The sequence below is a fragment of the Argentina silus genome (genome assembly GCF_951799395.1).
Source record: "Argentina silus genome assembly, chromosome: 10".
NCBI lineage: Eukaryota > Metazoa > Chordata > Actinopteri > Argentiniformes > Argentinidae > Argentina > Argentina silus.
The window spans coordinates 10,639,085-10,654,178 of NC_139664.1; the positions used below are offsets into that span (position 1 = coordinate 10,639,085).

The window sequence follows — 15,094 nt, forward strand, 5'->3', positions numbered from 1 at the left end:
TAATCTTGAAATATAACTGTGACTTTATTCTCAACATTTTATTCTCTAAATATTTCGACTTGAATTTTAAGTTTAATTTCGACTTTATTCTCGAAGTAATGACACTTTACTCTAGAAATGTAGAGATTTTGAAGTATTATCCATGCAAAAAAAAAAAGAAATCTAGTAGAGTACAACCAACCCATCACTTTTTTTCAATACTCTTCCAATACTTCCATACCAATACATGTAAATATGTGATACCTATGCCTCTAAAATAACACTTCAACAGACAATGACAAGTGATGCAAATTCTTTCTTTTTTTATATGAGAGCATAGAAATACAGGTTGTTAGGACAGACAGATCCCATCAACTATTGACAGTGTTTGAGCATGGAGAGGTTGTCAGCATCCATGGCTGACAATACACACCAAATTATATAATTTACTTTGAACAATCAGTCAACATATCAATGAGGAGAATCCATGACTTCCATTTATACCTCCCAAAAGAAATGTTAACACTGGCACTATTCAAGCTTTTCCTCATTACATTAACCAAGGAAACTCCTGTCAATTCAGTAAAATAACAAATAGCCAATATCTTCTTATGAAACACCCGCCATCATAACTCAACTTCAATAAGCAAATAGGTTATAACAAATAAGGATAAATAAAAAATAAAATAAATAACATACTTCAACACAGACATAAATAGGAACTCAAAATATTCCTTTTAACACTACAACCACAATGGTCTCTGAACACAAAGTTGCAGTTCTAAAGCTCAAGAAAGCAAAAAAAGTAACACTGTATGTGCTTAGGCAAGATAAGGTGGCGGGTCGCTGTAAAGCTGTGCCAATTTAGACTAGCATTACATTAACTTTAATCAATATCTAGATGAAACTCAGATAAATAGGCACATTTGTAGACCATTACAGGGATGACCTTCAGAGAAGGATAGTGTGCAAAAGTGGAGAGAAATAATTTTCTTTTAACATTTATGAATTTTCAATCAGCAGTTCTCAATGGGTCAATACAGACAAATGATGCTGTGGGCAGGTAAAGGTAAACGATTCAGTATCACAGGTAAAGGATTCAGTTGAAACTTCAATCCCCATACTCCAACATATCAAAAAGTGAATGGGTGAATAAATGCAAGTTAGTGTAGTATCTGTACTGTAGAAGTTGTTTAAAGGTAACTGGAGGCTAATAGCCTCAACAGAAGCCTCATCATTAGTCTGTCATTTAACATCACACAGTGCAAGGGGGGCTTTGTTAGCATCAAGGCATCATTCAAGCAAGAGGCATACACAAAGGATTTTAGATTGCAGCACGCACAACATGTAGGGCATATTTTAAGGATTCACACAGCATCTGAAGTCAAAGCTTCCTCTGACATAACATACTATTGTGTCCACTAAAAAGAACCACCAGTTGCCAATCATTCTGTCAATCTTGTAAGTACAGAACATTTGTCAGTCATTGTAACTGTCATCCTCATCTATGACTCCCATGACTATGCTATTAGTGATATCTGTAGTGTTCTGAAGTGGAAAAAAGGAAGAATTTGCATCTCTTAACTTAAGGTAAACAGGCCATAATGCAAACAATTAGCAGAGCAAGTGGTGGGGTTTGTACAAAAGCAGCACCAGTCAGAATCCCTCCATGTTAGGCATCCCTAAAAAGACAAGTATTCACACATACATGATTAATACTCAAAATGTTATTCAGTCAGTCATTCAAAATGTTAAATATAGACATTGCAAAGAAGCTTTTTGGGGAAACTGTTTAGAGGAAAACATTAAATGTCAATGGTGGTCTGGTGTTAATGTATTTATATTTAGCAATTAGTTGAACCCTAACCCCATTGGATATGTTTAGGTGAGAATGGGTTTAGCAGAAGCATCCAACTCGTTCCATAGGGCCTTATACAGTACTTTTATTTGGGCCATTTTTCAACAGAAATTAAAATGTTTTGCTACTGCCACACTGACTCTGATTCCCTTTTCACAAATGTACATTTTCATTCATATTAGTTGATGAACAACACAGTTTTGTGAGCATTCAAAAATGTTAAGCAAGTTTTCTCTTTCCAATCACTTGTCTGCATTGTTGACTTACATTTTATCTTTGTCAATCCATCTTTTCTCAGAACTCTCACACAGCCGTGGAAGTCCAGGGTCTCTCTGTAGAATTGAACAGTCAATATCAGGAATTAGAATGTTCTCAATTTTACACAAACATAAGGCATACATATCAATTCCAAGCTATAACAGTGCGAACCGGTAAGCTCTAAAAGGAAAGATAGATAGCACAGATAAGTTAAGTTAGATATGAAGTGATTGATGTAATCTTTGCCCATTTTGAAATTTAAATAAGGGAACGTCTTAATTTCTTCTCATTCAATAAAGGAATCAAATAACAAAACAACTATTCATTTTGCATGAAGTAATGACAAGCTCACCGCCTTTTCCAAAACTACTGGGTGTTCTGGTAAGAAATCAGGCTTCCTTTTGGCAACAGGGGAACTTGCCAGTTGAATCAGAAAATCTCTACTGTAAGATATCCTGACTAAAAGAAACATTTCAACCTGTCAAAGCATCAACATGAATGGCAATGCATGATGAAATTAATGATGTGAGTTGATTCATTAAGGAACTGCAACATTACTAGCAACTCAATTCTTGAATCATCCAAGCTGCACACAATACACCAAAGCTGCTAACTTGTAATGATTGCTTACCTTTTGGGGGGTTTGGTTGATTTTGAGTGTGGAGATGGAGAATTTCATAAAACTGCTCCACTCCAATGCTGTTGATCTTTCAAGAGAATAAACACCAGCAAGCATTGTAAGAAATACAGGGTAATAGATGAGCCTAAACTATGCCAATCATAAAGTCTTTAAAAAATTAGAAGATATTGTAAAATGAGGCCAATTTGAATGAAGACTGGTTGAAAATGTCCCTATGGGTGAAGCGAAGGCATATGACTTTTACACCGTTACACGTATTGTGATAATAAGATTACGAATCACTCACTGTTTTGTCCTCTGTCTGTGCACAAGCATATACCTCTGTGTTTCTGAAAGGCTCTGTATAAAACAAACAAAAAGTGAGACACTTTGCCTGTTAGCTCAAGTATAATACCTAAAGGTAGTCTATTTAAAATTTATAAAATCTATTTACTGCTGTTTATACAGAATGAAATTGGCACTTTAATGTACTGTAATCCATCGTTGAATTGTTATGACATTAGAACATCAAAATTCAAAAAGGATTATAGCACAATAAAGTGATTTAAAAAATGTTTTAGTCTTTGGCTTCAGAATATCATAACGCTATAATAGGGGTTATTTTAGGGTGATACGGTATTAGACATATTTTCTGAATTAAATGGGACCCCATGGTAATACATATGGCTAGGGAATATGGCAAGAGAACTAGGTCTAACTATCCAAGAACTGTTTTGGTTCATCTAAAACTACAGCCAGGGTATGTGAAAAAAAATGTGTAACAAGTGTATAGGCTCAGTGCTTCATAGGTATTGCCACCCAAAGAGCACATGAATTCAATAAAGACTGGGAGGCAAAAAAGTGTGTTCTTGCTCATTTATTCCATACCCAACAATGGTGGGCAGTAAAGGGTTGTCAATGTTTTGGCTGTAGTCTTTATCAAGACAGAAAATGTGCTGATTCCTCTGTATCTGTTTTGAGAAAGACTAAGGCTGAAACTCTTTCCTCTCCACCATTGTTGGGTATGTGAAACAATACAACTCTATCATACTGACATGACTGTGATTAACTAACTCACCAAACAACCAATAGAGATACAAGAACATACTTTTTTGACTTCCATTCTGTATTTTTCTTTATATGCATAGATGTGTAGTAACTTAGCCTTAAGACATGGCAATGGCACACCAGGTCCAGCTTACCCTGGTCAATATTAAAGCGACGCAGTGGTCTGGCTGGCTCCAGGTGCTTCTGTAAGATCCGTCTCCTTGTAACCTCCATCCTGTAAAATTCGATTTTGCAAAAGTTGGTGGAATTGACCAGTTAAGTAGGATTCCGATTAGGACACAGCAGAAATCTATTCTTCTAGTGCCTTCTGTCCTGTAGTGGTGATACTCCCCATTTTACCTCGGATGCAAAACATTTCTGTTTAGCACACTCAAAACACTGTCCCTGCCTGAGTCAGCTGATTTGATCACTTCTTTGCCCGGCAAGTTTACGACAGAAAACCTTCACTGAATAACTTACCCAGCATGAAAAGCATGCTGCCTGTGATCCACGCTAGTTGTTCAAACTCCGACACTTGGATGACACTATAATTGAACGTTTTATGTTTGTTTTTGGAGTCTGCGATGGTCAGTTGAAACTTTTTTTAGGCAGCACCATCACTAGCCATGTAGCTAACGAACTATACTGTTAGCCCGCTAGTAGCTACCGTGTCACTAATGTCATCGAACGCTGCTAAAGTCTGAACGCTGCTAAAGAAGTTTGTAATTAATATGCCACGTTTTAAATGTCTTTACGATCACAAATTATTGAAACTGAAGACAAAACCATGACAGTTTCAGATGATGGGATAATCACCTGATCAGATTAGCTCGTCAACCCACAGGAGTCCCACTGGCAGCCGGTGCCTCCCTCGTCATAGACAGATAGACACTACTGCACTGGTGCTGTGCTGTTTCTGCTGCTGCTCTCTTCCTTGCCCACACATGAGCGCGTGACACGCTTACATACTTTGCCAGTTAAGTAGCTTGCTAGTTCACATCTAGGCAGAACATGTATTTAGTTTGATAAACGAATTTAGTTATCCTTGAATGGGTTCAGATTTCGAATTTGCTGTTGGTTAACTAGTGTTAGTGTATTTTATGAATCACTATAATATATTCAATATGATGTTCTATTCCAACAAGGCAAACCTTACTGTTCCGCAGCTATAATTCATGGGGGTTCACGCATGTAATTGCTGCAGTAAAAAAGTGATCGGATAATTGTCATGTTGTCTAAAAATTAGAACAGAAACTGCATGACGCAATATGTGATATTATAGCAATGGGGCCATTGAAATGAATGGGTCAGTCTCTGATATAGGCACAAAGTTCACGTTTGTGCCACAAGAGCGCGCAATATCCTCTCAATGGACAAATGAACACAATTCTGCTATAGCCCTTCTTCTGGGATCAATAGAATCAGAATCAGAATTCTTTTATTTGGCTAAGTATATTTGCACATACAGGAAATTGACTTGGTGAGGTTGGTGCTTGGACATAAAATGGACAAAAATAGTGAATTGAGTATATTGAATGTCCTACAATCAATGACTCAATCAGTAGATCAACCTACAAGTAATGTGTTGAGTTTTGAATAAACCAAGCCAACAACATGTAGGCAATCATTGTATTTTGAGTGATTTATCCCGTTTAAGTTCTGCAATTAAGTTTGTCCTCCGTGTGCCATAATAATGCAATATGGGCACTGGCAATTCAGTGTACACCATGTAGTGGTCCATGGTAAACCACTTTACCCTCCTGTAAAGTCATTCATTTATATTACTACTATATCAGTAGCCTATAGAGGACTGAATTATAATGTTCTTACCTCTGGTTGTAAGCATATCAGTATAATTCCATAAGTTAACGTCACATACCGAGGCATTCTACTACTGACCATGAAGTCAATCAATCAAACTATAGGGAATACCATATTGTGCAGTTGCAATGTGTTCATCTTTATGGTTAGGATTTTCTGCCACCGTGGCGAAATTCATTTTTAAGTGTTTTAGGTTCGAAACTACAACATCCATGATCGTTGCCAATTAAACTTACAACCTTTAGGAAGCGTTTAGAAAGCTTGAACGTTACATATTGACCCTTTAAATAAGACAACAAATTAAGATTTCAGAGTATGTATTTTAATGAAAGAATTGTGGATTTATCCTCTGCAAGCTTGAAAGACAATAAACCAACAAAATGCCATAAACATATCAACTATAGGCCACATTCCTTTTTCTACACAATATGACGATAAGTTCTTTTGACCCCATCCATTTAGAGGAGAAAAAAAACAACATAAAAAGCAATTTACACATCACACAGGCTAACGAGGAAATTTGAAAAATGGCCCTTTTTCAATTGTTAAACGGGAACCACACGTGCGAATGCCGAACGTTTAGGTGCCCACTTCAGAAGCGATTAAAACACGCAGGGGAGAACGACAAAAAACTGTGGGCGGGTCATGTGGCAACTTTGCGCCTTTTCCGTCCCTCACGCTATTTTTCAATGCTGCTGTTTTAATACTAATTTACTGTCTGTATGCAAACTGAACAACAGATTCATAGGATTGAACACTGGGCTATAACATTAGTGAGTACATTATTGAATGTTGTACATAATTGATATGTAGTAGACCTATAGCCAAGTTACTGATGGCATAGCAATTGCATTGGTGTATTTATTTCAGATAGCATAGTCTCAATAGACATCCTTCTGGCTTAAGTACAGTAGCCTACATACTTAAATAACTTGCAGTTATCTCCAGATGGTACAGTATGAGGTAGTAATTTGTTTGGCTTAATTGAATATATGTAGACGACATGTAATAGTATTATATATTACTATTATGTATAATATTTGTATAAAAAAGTATAATATTATACTTTTAAACAGCATGGATTAACAGATATCACCTGTTGAGGTTGGCTGCTTGTCTGATATTGAGGCTCACACTGGGAAGGAGAAAACTATCGGTGTGATTCGGTTGAGAAAACCAATATCAAATATGGCTTGAAGCATAGCGTCTCAAATAGGACCTATTTCTATTTGAGATGCGGTTGTGGATGAAGTGATTGAATGGGAGCGTCAAAGAATCTTGCAACGCTCGCATGACATTGGCGCACGCGTGCGGCCCGTGTCGTTTTCGTGTTGAAAACTTGTGCTTCTTCTTCACGTACTCTCCTCCATCCGCTTTCTACTTTGGAGGGAAGTTCTAGGTTTGCCCTCTTAGATATTCTCCTCCAATGATTTTTGAGAAGGAAGCGAATGGAGGGCTGAGGAGGACATAAGGAATCGTGTTTAACAATTGAGAAAGGACTAATGTCGCCACAACAAATGAGTAGCCTTACTTTGCACTCTGCCAGGGGGAAAAAATAAACAAATAGTAGCTAATCAGTTGCCATTCATGGAGTTTGATTGAATTTTTAGATAGTTCATTCTATCCCATTTGTCAGAACCACATACTCAAACTGACTACATATTTTCCAAACTGTTCTTCCTAAGAAAGTCCTTTTTTTCTGAGCCACATCAAGTTACCTTTGTGATAATGTTAGATGCTGGAGAGCAGTCAATCACTTTCAAACAAACACAAGCTGTATTTTTCTTGTGCCTATTGGTCTTCCACTCAATTCCTCAACAGCCGTTAATGCCTCCTGCCGAGATTCAAAAACAACTGTTGCAGAGCCTTTAGGGACCCCACCCTTGTTATATTGCAAAGAGACAGATCCAGGAATTACACGATATCCATAGCAAAAGTCATAGATTTCATCAATTGAGATTTGTAACGGTAGATTAACCAGTTTCAGACAAGTGGGGCCATCAAACTGCTGGGCAGAGGTTCCAAAGCCATTGCCTCTGTCAAGAGGAACACCAGAGCCTTCCATGTGAGAACCAAGATGGCGGCCTCCATGGATGTGAACTTGCAGGTCAGTCAGAGGAATGTGGCCATCAGGAGTGACCCTGAGATCAGAGTACTCCATGTCACGAGAATAATGGGATGCCTCACTGCTCCTGGCCGAGTATCTCTCTGAGCTTCTCTCCCGGGGTGTCTGCACTTTCACTTCAGGGTCTGCAATACCAAGTTCACGCATCTGAGACCGAGAAATGCATTTCAAAATGAGCTCTGATCCCAGAAACCTTTGCCCATTTAGAGACTGTGCACTCATAGCCTCTTTTTCAGACTGAAAGATAACCAAAGCTTCTCCAAGACCAGCACCCCTGTCATCACGCAGCAAGACCACAGCGTCCTCAGAGATCCTAAAGCCAAGGAAGAAGTCCACAATCTCAACTTTCCGTACATCAAATGGCAGATTGCGCACAAAGAGACACATCCTCTCAGAGTCATATGGATCACTTAGGGGCCAAGAAGGCTTCTCCTGAGATCTGCTCGACCTTTCAGAGCGTTCCCCTGTGTATTTATTCGATTCCAGAATGGCAACCATTTTCTCTTTTGAGACAGGGGAGATATAAACACATCGGTTCAGAAATTCCTGCTTATGATGAGTCAAGGCAGCACAATAGTCCCTCAGACTTCTGAACAGCACAAATAGTGCCCTTGTTCTTTTCCCATCGCTGCCAAGCAGGTATTGAATCTGGTTGTCATGAAGATTTGCAGACCGGAAAAGCTCCTTGACATCCCTCTTTTGCACTGAATAGGACAGGTTTTCCATCAGAATACAAAGCTCCTCATGTGGAGAAGAGGACTTAGACTTGTGGGCCAGAGGTGAGCGTGACCTTGCACGATCTTGAGGATGCCTCTGAGTGTAAGCTGGAGACGGCCCTCTTCTGCCTGTACCGGCACCCCCTGCTTCAAACCATTGTTCTTCTGTGCACGTGTATACTTCTACAAACCTTGATCCTATGTATTCCCTATGCCTTTTCAAGCCCTCTCTAGCATCCAGTGTTGTTCCAAACTTGACCACTCCTTTCCCATTATGTTGGCCACGGTGGTTTTTCATTAAAATGATGTCATCTATCAATAACCCTTGGAAAAAGATCCTCACATCTTCTTCCATTACAGAAAAAGGCATGCCTTGCAAAAGCAAATACACCTCATCCCCACTGCTGGATGCAGCCTTACGGTTCTGACTACGCACTTCACCGTGAGGGCCCTGGCCTGACCTGTTGCCCATTTCAGGATGACCAGTTCTTCGTATTTCCACTGACAGACTCTCATTGAAGGAGGCCTGTGTTTCACGTCTTTTGAAACCCTCCTTGTATGGTCTTTTTTTATTCATTTCAGGTTTCTTTGTACTTGCTTCAAGAAGATTCTGCATTTCTGACTTGCTGCTCAGCAGTAAGTTGACTGGAGAACCTTTAATGCACCCCCCTGAGCGGGTCATTGCTCGCCTTGCATCTTCATCGGAAACAAAGATTATGAAAGCCTCCTCAAACTCGCCACCAATAATGTGCACCCCACCATCAGGGATTTTGAGGCCACTGAAGAAAGTGCGTATGTCCTCAGAACCTGCTGTGATTCTGAGTCCCTGTAAACGGATGACCACCGCCATGCCGAACCACAAATAACAGCACCTGTAGACAGAGAATTACAGAATAGCATTATTGCAGACACACCCTGTGTCTAGCTCACCTGAAATTCCAGAACATCACCTAACACTGATTCCTTGGGATTAAAAACTGCAAATGCCATGATGTCCTTCTAAAAGGACTATTGTTGTCCCAAAACACCTACTAATACTTAAAAACACAGTGGAAATGCCTTTTTCTGGCATTAGGGTGATGTACAAAAAGTGACAATCCAAGATGAGCCATTATTGACAGATTCACTTGATGTCTGTGCATCCAAGGCTAAGAATTATTATTAAGAATGTTTTAATGACAGACTAGAGTGATTATATCCATATTTCCAATACTTCAACATTCTACAATTCAATCCCATGTTAAAATGTTAGGATTCATCTCCATGCAATATCCTCCTTCATTGAGTCACACTACTGTGATACTACAATAGCCCCAAAGGTACCAGCTTCTCCACATGGCATGAAATTGCCCCAAAGATACCAGCAAGAGCTTTGGTCCAGTGAAATAGACAATGGCTGTGAATGGATTCAAATGGAAACAAAAGAAGTAGGCATTTTTCCATACAGTCTCGCCAAAGGCTTCATATCATATCAAAACCAAGAGGCACAGCCTTAACCAATATTTCTAAATACTTATTAAGTGCTTTTATATCGACACATAAGATCTCTGTATAGCCAATACAATCAAGCCCACTAGTCTACTATTCTTTCTCTCTCAGCCAATGTCATAGGAATGCAGAATGTGCCACTGATGAAATTATATACAACAAAACAGAGCGTTTCCAGTCCATCTAGGGTCAGTAACAACTTGATACAAATGGCATTCCTACACTTTCAACGCATGGTAGAAATATTTCCGCAATCCACAACTATCGCCAGACCAAACATACCATGGTGTGCCACACATCATTGAATTCAGAGAAGATAACATCGCACACAGCTACCATGGTCAAGTCATTAAGCTACTAAACTATTTAAAGTAAACATATGAAGGAAACTCAATTTAGTACAAGGCACAGCAAAAGTAGCGTTCGATTAGATAACATGGCCATGGGGCGGAGCGCCCAGCTTCATCTGTGCCGGCGGGTTAGGGGGTCAACAAAGTAGAATGGTGGATCGTTCAAAAATACACCACAAGTCCTTTTCAAAATCATTATTGTTCGCATTGTCAGTCTAGGTTTCCCTTGAAAAGCACATAAATCGATGTTTTCATCAAGAGTATACTGTCGTATACTCGGGATCCAACACATTTCTGCACGAGCTTGCCTTGCGTCATTGTTTTGAATCAATAGTTCACCGCCAAAGCTTTGAAACCCGGCGCATGTTTTGAATGTAGCCCTGCTACAACACAAACGCAACCAAAAGCCTATTTAAAAGTTCAACATTATTCTACAATATAGAACATCTCTAATGCTACCAGATATGGTAACCTGGTGCGCCGGTTGGTAGGAGAGCGCACAAAACTAACGCCGCTCCTCCACGTAGCTTTCCAGTAGCTAAGCTTCCAAGTTCCACTTCCAGCAAACAAGGCATGTTGCTAACTTAGCCAACCGGTATAGCTCTCAGGCATACACCACCATAACGTTATTGTTTACCTGTACGTTCAAGCATCACATGATTAGCAGTCTACCTAATAGTCGCTAAAATCATAATAGTCCTTCCGTTGTACTACTACAAGTACGGGCCTTGCAGCTTTTTCAATTGACAGCTCATCGCAGATTACAGTTTATATAAGATTGTAAAGTCCAAGTCAGACGGTCACCAAAGAGAAAACTTACACAGGTAGCGAAAGAAATACCTATTTCTGCGTTTAAATTAAGAAAAAAAAACAAATTCGGTGAAGATCAAGTTGTTGGTAATGCTTGCGCCTGTTTCTGTGTGAAGTCGTCGCTCTTCTTTGACTCGCTCATAGTACGGAAGCCTGGAGAATTGTCTCCCCAACTGGAAGGCAACGTTCCTTGAGCGAGAGACTAAACATTTAATCACATGATCACAATATATACCCTCGTATCCATTTTCTGAGGACAGGGTCGGGGGCACATAGGTTTTTCGTTATGCCAATGCAATACAGATGTTCATTAAAAATCATATTCCTTAATTGCATTCGGTACTCTGATAAGGACAAGGTGATATAATACTGTCTTTATTTTTATCAGAATTAACAGTATTTGAATAAAAAAAATGTTGTGAGAATAATATCTGTTTGATTAGAAAGTCCATTGAAGGCACTTCATTGCATCCATAGAAGTTCAGTGGCACAGTCATTTGCAAATGCATGTGTTCTGTGTCATTGAGTGAGATACTCCTTTGAGATAGATGAACATGTGTCCAGAGCCTGCTGGAAGCCTTCCTCCTCCACACCATAGCTCTGGTACCAGTGCAAGTAGGCCCTGGCTTGCAGCATCTCTCCAGCACGCTGAACAACATGATCCAGCAGACAGGAAATGCTACTGTGATTGGAACACACAGTAAGGAGCCGTGAGAAAGCAGAGTCTCCCAGTTTGTTGTGAGGGTCTGAAATCAAATACAATTTGACATACACACACCTTCAATACTTTGGAGTCAGACAGCCATTTTCATTGCTAATTTACCACTCACATACTTCCTAATGTACAGAATAAACTTAATTTTGCTGTTAAGCTCCTATTTCTAATCATATCTAAAATGGATAATTTGAAATACAGGCATGTTCATTGCTCACCAGTCCAATGGTCCACAGGAAAGGGGTTCCAAGAGACACAGCGGTGCCCTTTTTTCAACTTCTGAATGGCATTTGACAGAAGGAAAGAGTTATCCTTTTCACCTCTGGCAACAGCCAACACTGAACGACTACTATACTGAGGGCAAACTATAGTCAAAGATATATAAAGAAAGGAGATGAGATATCATCAGTAACAAAGTTCAGCAGATATAATGATCTAGTTCAGCAGGGAAAATGGGTGTGATAGAATAGAATAGTTTGTCAAAGGATACAGATTTCCCTGCTGATGAAAGCTGTGGAACTGCTTGGAGGGTGCAGTCAGCCAAGGATTCCCAGTGTGACTTCTCACTGAAATGTGGATGGCATCAATAAAACACATTTGTTGATTACAATGTCTGTGTAAAATGTTTAAACTGAACCCTAAAAAGGAGAAATAATTTATGCTGCTGCATGGTATTCACGATCAATGTACAGTATTAGATGATACAAGAGTGTAATACTACACCTAGAATAGGCCTGGGTGGTGTACAGGAGTTTAGCTGCAGGTGAGGGGCACACAGACCTAATCAGTTCCCAGGGCTCTATACCTAAACTCCATCCACTGGAGATGCAAAAAAGAAACAACAAACATCAGCAAATAAGACTAACAGAGACAATTGGCATACAAAGTGAACATTATTGATCAGCAATGTTAAATTTATTGCCCACCGATTACAATGTAGAGGTCACCCTCCTAGAGTCTGACTATCGATACCTGGCAGTGGTGAGACTGTGGACAGGCAGCAGAAGTCCAGCCATGCATGAGGCTATGTATTTATTCATGACTGAAAGTGAACCAGCTGATAGAGCACCAGAGAGAGTAGATGTGCTCATGGGGACCCTCTGCAGGGCCTGAGCCCAGGTCAGGGTCTGGTCATTGTGAAACAGGAGCACACCATCAGCAGACCTGCAGACAGGGGAGGTATAGGGCTGACTCACGTAATCTTCTGTAAACAGATTACATGAGTGGGGGGAGGGGGGGGGGGTTGAGCTCTTTATATTGTTGATATTGAAAACTGTTAGGTAATGTACACAATTGTAATGATACAAACCTGTGCAGTGAGGCTAAACTCAGCAGAGTGTTGTAGTTCTGAAGGGGACTTTCTCCACTAAGGTGTGGGGCCACTGACACAGTCATAATGTGACCTGCAGGAAATGTCTCACGAATCTCCTCACACAGCTTTGAACCAAGCCCTAGAACAATAATGGCAACAACATACAGCCAGATAAGTCATCATCATTAAACATAAAAATCTAATGTGTTCAATGGCAATGTACCTACCAATATTGCCTATCAACATAAGGCATTTCTGTTAAAATCCCATCTGCAAACCTGAGGGGTTCACACTACCTCTGTACCAGATCTTAGATCATGATAACTCACCAGATCCGGTGCCCCCACTAAGACTGTGGAGCAGCACAACGCCTCCATAGTAGTCTATTCTCTCCACCTCCTTGCGAACTGCCTCCATCGTCCGCTGAAGTAACCCATCACTCTCCTCACCCCAATGTCCATTGTAGCCTAAAAAGTGTTTCACACTAATTCAGTCAAAAAGTTTGGTAATGTGTGTGTTCAGCTACAATCACACTATAGGCTTGTTTCACTGCGCCAGATTAAGCCTACCCCTGGACTAAACAGCATGCTCAGTGGAGAATCCCATTCATTCAAAGTGCTTTTTAGTCAGGGGTTGTGTCTGAATAGTCCATCATGTCTCATATCCTCTCTTCTCGCTTGCTTCTTAAAAAAAGCATTGGGTGAGTATATCTAAAAAGGAAGTACCTTAGATCTTCTCCTCAAATGCATTTTGAGAAGGAAGTGAGGAAAATGGATGCCAGAAATACAGAACAGACTATTGGGACTCACCTAATGAGTAACAGCCCAGGGACTGTCTCATAAGGACAGCAATGCATTCCAATACTACTTATTCTAGCAAAGCAATACTTTCAACAAGTAGAAAAAAATAAACACTGGCCAATTTCACTGGAGCAATTATGCCTGCCCTCACCATATGCCCAGTTGCTTCCCCTTCCACCCTGTGCCAGAACAACATTGGACTCCTGCAGTCTTCTGTTTCATAACAGGAGGAAATTATGGCAAATGAAAGCAAAGTCAACACTGAGCTTGGGACTGCATCATAAATTAAAGTTTGGGCATTGTGTACCCACTTGTTCCTCACCAACTGTTGAGCCCCTCTGAGCACCTTAGGTTCACTGTCAACAAACACTGCTGCCAACTTCCCATCTCTAGCACTGAATGGACACCTGTGAAAAGAATAAGCAGGCATTCATGCACCCAGCAGACCCAAGAGAGCATTTTCTTTCTTCTAAACATTAAAGTGAATCACCTGTCACTGTCCCTGCTCTGGCCTTGGCAATTGGTGATCAGTTTCCACCACTCCAGGCCCAGCTGGTTTCCACACTGGCCCACCTGGAGCAGCACAGTGGACATGATGCCCTGACAGGATCTAACTTGCAGCAAACTATAACAAGATTCCACGAAACGAAGATGTGAGAGTTTGACTCTGGAGTGTAAATACCATATATTTCCTCTTCCAGTTTTGCTTTAAAAAATCGGATCTTTGGTCCTTGAGTCCTTTACCTTTTGTTGTTGCCTGGTGTAGCCAGACACTAGCCAAGACGTTTCCTTTACGTTAGGTAGCTATCGAAACTGCCTTCCTTGGAAACTGTGAGCATGTGTGGTAGTTTACCAGCAGTAATCTGCGGGCGGCTGTCATCCAGCGTCCGAGCGCCATCCGTAGGCGTAGTTACTGTCTTGTGCGCTGAATGTGAAATGAAGGCAGAATGTGATGTGTAGTCATAAACTTTGTTGTAGCCACAGAAAGTCTACAATGAAGCCCATTTTACCCAGGGGTAGCTAACTAGCTAGTATCTACAACAGCTCATCTTTTCATGGCATGAGGTCGAGGGGAGGAGTTTCAGATGCAATGTTATCATTCGACTAGCTACATTGTCAAGAAATGTTAGTAAACAAACTTGTACAATGTAAGTTAAGTTCAAAAACAACTTATATTTCTAAAAGAAAGGACCAAA

At 40.2% G+C, this 15,094-nt stretch overlaps 3 protein-coding genes across 4 annotated transcripts; all 3 read right to left on the reverse strand.

The window, feature by feature from the left end:
* Positions 1-110: 110 nt before the first annotated feature.
* Positions 111-4,697, reverse strand: gra (granulito). Its single transcript, XM_083678702.1, has 7 exons — positions 4,578-4,697; positions 3,917-3,996; positions 3,022-3,074; positions 2,727-2,802; positions 2,448-2,554; positions 2,105-2,169; positions 111-1,661 (listed from the first exon to the last, which is right to left on the reverse strand). Exons 2-7 carry the CDS (start codon positions 3,993-3,995, stop codon positions 1,652-1,654), a joined length of 390 nt encoding a protein of 129 aa, XP_083534828.1. The 5' UTR covers position 3,996; positions 4,578-4,697; the 3' UTR covers positions 111-1,651.
* Positions 4,698-5,907: 1,210 nt separating this feature from the next.
* Positions 5,908-11,203, reverse strand: rbm12bb (RNA binding motif protein 12Bb). 2 transcript variants are annotated; one of them, XM_083678695.1, is made up of 2 exons: positions 11,082-11,203; positions 5,908-9,295 (listed from the first exon to the last, which is right to left on the reverse strand). In XM_083678695.1, the coding sequence occupies exon 2, from the start codon at positions 9,271-9,273 to the stop codon at positions 7,342-7,344; it is 1,932 nt and encodes a 643-aa protein (XP_083534821.1). In that variant the 5' UTR covers positions 9,274-9,295; positions 11,082-11,203; the 3' UTR covers positions 5,908-7,341. The 2 variants fall into 2 exon arrangements, with proteins under 2 accessions (XP_083534821.1, XP_083534822.1); XM_083678696.1 differs by lacking the exon at positions 11,082-11,203 and having other exon boundaries at positions 5,908-7,038; positions 7,301-9,424.
* A 262-nt stretch (positions 11,204-11,465) lies between these two features.
* LOC310811052 (tubulin delta chain-like) lies at positions 11,466-14,619 on the reverse strand. The gene is made up of 10 exons (XM_083679036.1): positions 14,389-14,619; positions 14,210-14,305; positions 14,050-14,111; positions 13,428-13,565; positions 13,096-13,237; positions 12,759-12,950; positions 12,510-12,605; positions 12,277-12,352; positions 12,005-12,140; positions 11,466-11,817 (listed from the first exon to the last, which is right to left on the reverse strand). The coding sequence occupies exons 1-10, from the start codon at positions 14,490-14,492 to the stop codon at positions 11,591-11,593; spliced, it is 1,269 nt and encodes a 422-aa protein (XP_083535162.1). The 5' UTR covers positions 14,493-14,619; the 3' UTR covers positions 11,466-11,590.
* Positions 14,620-15,094: the final 475 nt, after the last annotated feature.

Excerpts from the sequence above, each read along its gene's own strand:
- gra (XM_083678702.1), bottom strand. The coding sequence starts at position 3,995 with ATGGAGGTTACAAGGAGACGGATCTTACAGAAGCACCTGGAGCCAGCC. Across the intron at positions 3,075-3,916 it reads TCGCTTTAATATTGACCAGG|AGCCTTTCAGAAACACAGAG; the intron begins GTAAGCTGGACC and ends TGTTTTATACAG. Across the intron at positions 2,803-3,021 it reads CACAGACAGAGGACAAAACA|ATCAACAGCATTGGAGTGGA; the intron begins GTGAGTGATTCG and ends TTCTCTTGAAAG.
- rbm12bb (XM_083678695.1), bottom strand. The coding sequence starts at position 9,273 with ATGGCGGTGGTCATCCGTTTACAGGGACTCAGAATCACAGCAGGTTCT.
- LOC310811052 (XM_083679036.1), bottom strand. The coding sequence starts at position 14,492 with ATGTCCACTGTGCTGCTCCAGGTGGGCCAGTGTGGAAACCAGCTGGGC. Across the intron at positions 14,112-14,209 it reads CAACAGTTGGTGAGGAACAA|AAGACTGCAGGAGTCCAATG; the intron begins GTGGGTACACAA and ends GTTATGAAACAG. Across the intron at positions 12,606-12,758 it reads CACAGTCTCACCACTGCCAG|TGGATGGAGTTTAGGTATAG; the intron begins GTATCGATAGTC and ends TTGCATCTCCAG.